The sequence below is a fragment of the Condylura cristata genome, unplaced genomic scaffold, assembly GCF_000260355.1.
Source record: "Condylura cristata isolate star-nosed mole 26May11 unplaced genomic scaffold, ConCri1.0 scaffold00002, whole genome shotgun sequence".
NCBI lineage: Eukaryota > Metazoa > Chordata > Mammalia > Eulipotyphla > Talpidae > Condylura > Condylura cristata.
The window spans coordinates 45,255,793-45,264,721 of NW_004567103.1; the positions used below are offsets into that span (position 1 = coordinate 45,255,793).

Consider the following 8,929-nt stretch of genomic DNA (forward strand, 5'->3'; position numbering starts at 1 on the left):
ACTGAGCTCTGTGTGTGGTGATTCAGAATTAAGATCCCAAATCTTTTTTTTTTGTTTTGATCCTCCTAATGCAGTTTTTCTCGCCCTTTTGCTTATGGTCTCTGATCTTTACACACATACACACACACACACACACACACACACACACAGTCCCTAGTTTTTCATTAAAGGGGAACTGGAGTCACATTTCCTTTCAGGAGGATGCCTTTCCAGATGTGAGTTGACTTGGACTTTAGGCTATTAATAGAGTTTCTCACAGATAATAAAATATAACAGACTTGCCACCATGAAAATGTCTGGAAGATATGCTTTGGGGTGGGAACAAAAGAGCAGAAAGGAGACAAGATGATGGCAATTAGATCTTTTATATTTTATATTCAAAGGAGGGAAAGTGTCTGTAATAGGTCAAAACAGCTATCACTGTGGTGACAGAAAGATTCGGAATTTGGAGTCAAGACACCAAAAGACAATCTTGAGTTAATATCAAGAGGCTATTTTTGCAACTGGCACCCACAATGTAGCAAGCGGAGCACAGAGAGGACCCAATGCACTCCCAGAGGCTCACTTCCCAAAGCTTCCCATCCAGTGCCTTCCTTAACCGAAAGGAAGAGATTTAAAGGTGATTGCCTTCCTCATGATCCCGCGGAGGGTGAGCTGTGTGGATGCTGGAGTTTTAATTACAAGCTTGCTTTTTCTGGGGAAGAAGACCCAAGATCATATTTTTCAAAGTATCAACTTGTTTTCCATTAGGCAACTGTTGTAACAAGTTCTTTCAGCGACGTGTTATGTCTTTAGGAAGGGATGTTTCCTATGGCACGCACTAGCACAATTTTGTGGCTTTTAATTACTATTTTGTTCTTTTAAGGGGTTTCAAAGGCTGGCGCCTCTGGCTTATTTAGACCGTCTACCCCGGCAGCCGCAACCTCGTACACTTCCACCAGGTGGCACCACAAGGCAGGCACTGCCGCAGAAACTGCAACTTGAGTGTAGTTAAGACCAGGGTCCCCCCACTCCCGCCCACGTTTCCCAACTCCTAGCAAATAGAAATAAAGTGGTTTTAAAGGCCACTTGCACTCTAAAAGAAGAAAATGTAATGACACAGCAAAACAGGATACTAAATTGCAAAACAGGGTGAAGTGCGCGAAATAGAATTGTATTTGTTTCTGTTTAGCAACACTTGATGAACCTAATATTGTTAGGTATTGACTCTCACTTAAGTATTATTCCATCTCCTTGTTCTTAAAAACCTCGAATTTAGCGTTAAAATGTACTTCGAAGGTCTTATAGTCAGTCTGGTCTAGCTTTCCATTCTAAGAAATCCCTGGAATCACTTTCGCGTCAGTTAGCCATCAAATATACCTAATTACTCAGTTCTTAGCGTCTCAAGAAAATGTATTATTATCAATACCTTTGTATTACTATCAATATCTTGGCTTTTATATAGCTTTTCAATTAACAAGGGCAAATCGTTTAAATGTTATCCAGTTAATTGTACTAATACCCCTGTGGGTTGGTTAGGAAGCATCATTACACGTGGTTTATGGATAATTTAAATCAATTGACCATATCTAGTGCCGGCTGGCTGTCGAGAGACAGTGCCAAACACTTCGAAGAAGAGTTGGCTTTGGCCTGGCTCTCGGTACCGCTTTATTTTGATTAATGTTCCAAAGCTGATTTCGGAGGTGAAGGTACGAATCATTGGAGTTGGTTGGCACTTGTACACAGAATGGAATGAAGGACCCCATTTCTTTTTCCTCTGAAGAGAAATGCCAGTCTAGGTCTTCAAGCCTTCAGTACTTGTCGCCGACCACCCCACTCTCACCCACACCATCCCTCTGTCCCTTGCCTCGTGGTCACATTCAGCATCGAGTGTCTGCACCAGCGACAGCCGCCGCTGCAGTGCCAGCCCGGTGACTCCGCCGGGCGGCCGGGGGTTCCAGGGCGCGAGTAGCCCGGTGGCCCGGCCCTTCCGATTGGCTGTTGCTAGGTGACGTCGCCTGTGCTCACGTGACAAGTGTTAAATACCCACCCCGCAGGAGCCCGCCCAGCAGACAATCGTAAAGCCGCTCCGGGCCGCTCACCTGCTCCCGCCTCTCGGCGCCCCGGCCCGGCCCCGCCACCCTGCCCCCTCCACTGCACGCCCCCGCCCGAGTCCGCGGTGGGTAGGGAGTGGAGCAGGCTGAGAGGCGGAGAGAGGATGCGGCCGACGGCAGCTGTCCCGAGCAGTGCACGGTGATCGCCTCCCCCGGAGGAGGAGTTGCCTAGACCGTTGCCACATTTCTTGTTTTCCTCCCCCCCCCCGCCCCCCGTAATTACATTGGCTGCTGGAGGGGACTGGGAGAGACGGAGGAGGCGCCTCGCTTCCCCCTTGCGCCCGCCACCCCTGCTCTTTACCGTCCCGGGCCAGGATGACTGGAGTCTTTGACAGTCTAGTGGCTGATATGCACTCGACCCAGATCACGGCCTCCAGCACTTACCACCAGCACCAGCAGCCCCCGAGCGGCGGCGGCGCTGGCTCCGGTGGCAGCAACGGCAGCAACCTCCACAAGCCCCAGGAATCGCCCACCCTCCCGGTGTCCACAGCTACCGACAGCAGCTACTACACCAACCAGCAGCACCCGGCGGGCGGCGGCGGCGGTGGGGGCTCACCCTACGCTCACATGGGTTCCTACCAGTACCACGCCAGCGGCCTCAACAACGTCCCCTATTCTTCCAAGAGCGGCTACGATCTGGGCTACACCACCGCCTACACCTCCTATGCGCCCTACGGAACAAGTTCGTCCCCGGCCAACAACGAACCTGGTATGCACAACGCTGGCATCCGGCGTGCCAAGTCGGTCTAGTTACCACGATGGGTGGGATAACAATGTTTGGGGCGGAGACCTGTTCGGAGTCTTGGCCTTGCAAGCTACCTACTCCCCGCCCGCCCCGCGCCCTGCACCCTGCACCCTGCACCCTGCTCAATCCTCCAATCTACGGAGGATCATCGGGTACTCCTCAGGGGCTCAGCAGGTGAACCGGGTGGTCTCCGAACTGGTGGGCAAAAGGTGCAGACCTCATGCTAAGCCCATTTCTTTGGCACCTGCTTCTCTACGGTATTCGCCTTTCTTCCCCTTACCTGGACCGTGCAGCTCTGGAGTCCGGTGCGGCGCGGGTCCATGGGAGTGAAGATGGGCCTCGGCGCTGCAGTCTCCAGACACCCGCCTCCGGGTTCAGGCCAAAAGTTCCACCCGATCCTCCCGGTAGCCGGCGGGAACTTTTGCCCCCACGCCCCCGCCCCCGCCTGGGTTGCGTGATGCTCACGGTTCCGTTTCATTGCAGAGAAAGAGGACCTGGAGCCTGAAATCCGAATAGTGAACGGAAAGCCAAAGAAAGTCCGAAAGCCCCGCACCATCTACTCCAGTTTTCAGCTGGCGGCTCTTCAGCGGCGTTTCCAAAAGACTCAGTATCTGGCACTGCCCGAAAGAGCCGAGTTGGCGGCATCTCTGGGCCTCACCCAGACTCAGGTGAGGGCTCGCAGTCTGGGTGGCAGGAGGGAAGGTGGGGGGGGGGGCGGGTGCTGGCTTGGAAGCAGGCGGGTTCAGGACAACATGCTTAAAGCATTTCAAAGGTAATTTTAAGGATGAGGCCCGTGCCTTGGGCGGCCTAAATACCTAGGCCTGAAGCTGAAGTATCCCAGGAACTGCCGCTTCGTGAGGGGAGGGAAGAACCGGGATGGGCAGAAATCCGTACCACGTTGTCTTTTCGCGCGCTTCTGATTAAGCGGGTAAAATGGTGAGCCCGCCTGGCCCCCTCTCACTGTCACCTGGGCACTCGCACCTGCAGCCTCAGGCTTTTTGAGATTACTTGCCCTCGGAGCGGGAACCCTCAGAGCCTCTAAGGCCCAGGCACGTGACCTACTTACCAGCCCCGGGTGCTCAGTGCCCGCCTCTTGCCCGCAGTCTTTTACGCTCGCTCCCCGCCCCTGCCCCATTCCGAGGTCCTTCGGCTAACGCTTAGGTTTTTTTCCACAAAGGTTAAAATCTGGTTCCAGAACCGCCGGTCCAAGTTCAAGAAGATGTGGAAAAGCGGTGAGATCCCCTCCGAGCAACACCCAGGGGCCAGTGCCTCGCCACCTTGCGCGTCGCCGCCGGTGTCGGCGCCTGCTTCCTGGGACTTCGGCGCGCCGCCGCGCATGGGGGGGGGAGGCGGCCCGGGCAGCGGCGGCAGCGGCGCGGGCAGCTCTGGCTCCAGCCCCAGCAGCGCGGCCTCGGCCTTCCTGGGCAACTACCCCTGGTATCACCAGGCCTCCGGCTCCGCCTCGCACCTGCAGGCCGCCGCGCCGCTGCTGCACCCGACGCAGACCCCGCAGCCGCACCACCACCACCACCACCACCACGGCAGCGGGGGAGCCCCGGTGAGCGCCGGGACGATTTTCTAACCCCGGAGAGCCGGCGCCAGAGACTGAGAGAGCAGAGACCAGTTCTGCTCCATGCAGGCCCCCAGAGCCAGAGGGTACCTTGGGCCGGTCGGCTCACGCCTCCCACCCCGCCGGGAGGCGGCGGCCAGCATGGCGGACCCCAGGCCCGGCTCCCGCCGCGTCCACCGAGCGGCGGGAACTGGGAGCGTCTTCTCGCTCCACCGGCTCCTCGGCGAGCGGCCGAGCGGGCGTCGTGCCCGAGGCCACCCTCCAAGGCCGCATTTCCGACCAGTGCCACGGCCTGGCCTCGCTCGCTCGGGGCGTGTTGCTCAGACTTGCCTCCCCGCCCCGCCTCTCCCCTCCCTCCTGGCGAAGACGTCCGGCGCCTTCCTAGCCCCGGGCCGCTCGCCGAGTCCGGGAGGAGACCGCCTCCCCCGCCCGCGAGGCCTCCCGGGCGCTCAGAGGCTCCTTTCTCCTCGCCCGCCCCCGGGCTCCGCTCCAGTCCGCTAGGGTTCCTGACCTCCGGGGTCCTGCCTGCCCGCCCTCCCCCCACACCCCCTTGACCCGGGCGGCCCGCCGCTTTTTTTTTCTGCCCTGCTGTCTCCAGCCCCTGGCGCCCCTATCCCTCCCCCAGAAACGCTCCCTTAGCGCTCTCCTCATCCATCACCAGTGGAGTTTTTTTATTTTTATTTTTTTAAAAGTTTAGGTGCCTTTGCGGATGACCTCATTTTGATGTTGGGAAAAATGATTTTTTAATATGTGAACACTGCAAAAATGTGCTTAAATTATCTTTTTTAAAACCTATTCAGGATTATTAGCCTGGACTTCGACATAGAGTTTGTAAATAAAGGTGTCTGTGCAGATTTTCCCACTGACTTATTTGTATAAAATACTCATCTTTTCAGACATTTTTTGTAAACCCCCACTTGTGAAAACTGCGGTTTGGCAGTGACCTCAGCAAACTCTCCGTTTTATTTTTCCTTTGAAAAATGTTCTCAGTTAAACTAAGCTACTGATTTGGATTTGTTTTATCTTATCCTAAAGTCTTTGTTCTTAAAAGGTATTTTGGGGTTATTTATTATGAAAACAACATGCTCTTAATGTTGATTTTACAATATGAAAAGATTATTTAAATAAATTATTGTTTTCATTGGATGTGTGCGCTCTTTCATTGGTGTCTCCGGGGGAGCTGGAGCCGCTGCCCTGGCGTAGAACCTGGTTAGCCGAACCTGGCTAGCCGAGAGTGACATTTACATCTTCCAAAGGCAGTGAGTACCCCGAGGTGCAGTCACACAAACGCGGGCTCACTCTGCGTCGTCGGTTCACGCTCGGCCCCCACCCTAGTCCCTCGTGGGGTTCGCCAGCTCGCTGAGCGATGAGTCACTCAACGCCCGGCGGCTGCAGCCTCCGCCAGCCCGATCCCTCCGGCGCCGTCCGGGCCACGGCCCGCGCCTAGGCTGTCTCAGCCGCCTCCGCTCCCTCGCGGCGGGTCAGGCAGTGCATCGTTGCCGCGGCTGCAGACCCGCTGCTGTCTGTGTCTGAGCGCTGCCTCAGCACGGGTCAGACTCCTACATTGGACCTTCCCCTCTGTTTGCCTCGAAGCCCTTGGGGGCTGGTTGAGACAAGCACTCTGTGAATCGCCTGGTACCCTCGGGAGATAAGGTTGGCTGCTCAGGAATGCAGGGCAATCCTGGTATATGGGGATGTCACAAGGCTAGCACACACACAACCAGACACTGTGACTCTCACAATCACAACTATACTATCACACTCACACACTCATGCTTTCAAGCATTCACACGGTGATGCATTCTAACAGTCACACTTATATTGAGTCCCTCTAACACTGGCACACGAAACAAATTCATACACACTGATATGCAAATTCATACATTTATGCAGGTACACATGCACACGCAGATTGATGCCCATTGCTGCCAGAGCGATAGCCTTTCACCTCATATACTGCAAGGGCAAAGGTCGACATTTAGCTTTGCTTTGCACTTTGCGTCCCACCCAACTGGCTTTTAGGTTTGAAAGTGACCCCACTTTCTGACATTCCATGGAAAGACCACAAGTAAGTGGGTAATACAGCCCTGAACTAAAAATTCTCTTCCTTTGAAAGCACAGGGACCTACGTTGGAAGTTTTCTGGTCCATCGCTGGCTGTGTGGCTTTGGGCCCTCCGCTTAACTTGTCTGTGCAGTAGTTTTCAGATACAAGAAAAATTGTAACAGCTATCTTAGACTTGTGAGTGTTTAATGAGACACTGATGTAACACTGTGCCTGGGATATGGTGTATCCCCCCCCCCCAGAAAAAGGGAGGTGTTACTTTTGCCTGCTATTTACAAGGCCCAAAGTTACCCAGAGGCCTTGCCAACTTCACTTTGTGTGGAAAAGCAGCATTCTTGGGTTGGAAGAACTCCTGTTTGGGAGAAATATCTCAGCCATTCTTTCCTGAGAAGTGGTTGGGGCAAACCAGAGTCCTAACTATCAAATTCAGGCCTCTTCTCCTATAATATGGTTATTAGAGCTTTCTTTGCTGTGTGTTTTTAACTCACTTCTGCAGGAGGGGGAAAAAAGGACACAGGGTGTAGGTGATTTTCTAGACTCAGTGGCATCATCCCGAGAATTCTGACTTTCCTGGATAGATTGTTTTGGAGGCTGCTGCAGGTCTGGTTTACAATAGAGCATGGTCCAGGGAGCAGGGTGTCTGGGAAAGGCAGAGTCTACACAATCCAGGGTCCATTTAAATGTTTGCATTGTCCCAGTCTGGGAGTGCTGAGTTGGAACCCTTTGACACCCACGATTCTGTCTTCCCTAAGCAGCCATTGCTTAGCAGGCTCCCATTCCTTCCCCCCTTCCAAATTCCGTGGTTTTCTTTGAGTGCCAGTAGCTGGTGCCAGTCTTCCTTCTGCGGTTGACTGTCCTCCCCTCCTTTGCTCACATTCCCCTCCCCCTCCTGAAACCAGCGAGGAGAGACGGGGCAGTAAATTGGCTGGTGTCGAGGATCTGCAGCAGACGAGATGATTAAGAGGCCTACGCCGGAGCGCCCCGGGCAGGGAATGTCAGCCCAAGTTGAAATCACGCAACAGGCCTTGGCATGAGCGAGCATGGGAGCCGGGAGGGCGGGCGGCCCCAGCTCCGGGGTGGGCCTCGGCCCCACAGACTTTCCGGAGTCACCGAACCTGGCACCGGGCGGCGGCTGGGTCGGGCCCGGCCTCGGCGCGCCTTTCCCCGGGAGACCGGCGATGTAGAGGGCAGAAGGGTACACGGGCCAGAGGAAGGGGGTGTTTCCGCAGAGGAGAAGAGCAAAGAGAAGGAATAAGGAGAATTCGCCCGGGTCCAAGAAGTGAGGGGGCGGGGAGGCGGAGGGGTGAGCGAGGAGAAATACAGAACTGGGCTGAGGGAGGCGGGGGCCGGCTCCAGCCCTGCCGGGGGCGACGCACTGGCAAGCCTTTCTCACAGTCTCCTGGCCTTCCCGGAGATGCCGAACCCTGTGATCAACCGGCCTCTGCGCAGACATTCTCCCCCCAACCCCCTCCCACTGTTCTCCCCAAGGCGCGAATGAAAAATGAAAATGGGAAGCAGCGATCTCTCAGTTTTCTACACTGGGAAACCAGTCGCGCTCGGAACACACATAAATCTTCATTGGAATCCCCTTCCATTTGCTCGCGTGAAATATCAGGCCAGACACAGGATATGACAGGAGGGAAGCCAAAGAGTGAGGGGTGCTCGGCCTTCTCCGCTCCAAGCGCTAGCAGTGATGCTCCAAGCTCCAGCTGATCGTAGGCAAAAAGTTCCAAGGCCAGATCCGGAAAGCCCTGCACTCCGGAGTACCCTTCTTCCATCTCTCCCTCCCCCGCTCCTCCCCCCAGCGAGCGGGCCGCAGCGGGCCGCCCCGCCCCCAGTACCCGGCCGAGGCGTGGACTCTCACAGACACCCCCAGTCCGCTGCCCCGAATTCCCGCAGCCCACTCCGCGGCCTGGGAGGGCGGGGAAGAAAAGGGAACGCATCCCTTGCTAATCAGCGCCGCGGCAATGTGGGACCGTTTAGCAGGCTTCCCCTTGGCCTTCTTTCAGGATTACTTTTGAAAATTGTGAATATCCGTCCTGTTTAAGGATTTCCTTGACCGGTGGGGCGAGTTTTGGGGGAAGTATCAGGTTTGGTAGCGACTTAGAGACCGCGGGAAGACTGAAGCTTTGTTTACAAACAATTATGGAAAAGAGGGGCAAAGGGGTAAAGAGTGGAATGAAGAATCGATTCAATAACCCCTGTTACAAGACTTCCCGAAGGAGAAAAAGTTGGGAAGCAGAAAGTCTCCATGTCTTTCAAAACTAGTCGTCCTCATTGATACTAAAATACATGAATAACTCTTCCACTCCGAACCTCTCGTTCCTCCCCACCCCGTCCAAGCACCCGCTCAAAAGTCACAAGCCCGCTTCTTTTCCAACAAGGAACAGCGACCACCAGCGGTTTAGACCTATTTAGGGTCAGAGACCTCTTTGAAAATGAAGCTACAGATTAATTC

At 54.8% G+C, this 8,929-nt stretch overlaps 1 protein-coding gene across 1 annotated transcript; it reads left to right on the forward strand.

Annotated features, from left to right (window-relative positions):
* The first annotated feature begins 2,049 nt into the window (after nucleotides 1-2,049).
* DLX2 (distal-less homeobox 2) lies at nucleotides 2,050-4,592 on the forward strand. The gene is made up of 3 exons (XM_004674540.1): nucleotides 2,050-2,802; nucleotides 3,322-3,506; nucleotides 4,016-4,592. Exons 1-3 carry the CDS (start codon nucleotides 2,409-2,411, stop codon nucleotides 4,418-4,420), a joined length of 984 nt encoding a protein of 327 aa, XP_004674597.1. The 5' UTR covers nucleotides 2,050-2,408; the 3' UTR covers nucleotides 4,421-4,592.
* Nucleotides 4,593-8,929: the final 4,337 nt, after the last annotated feature.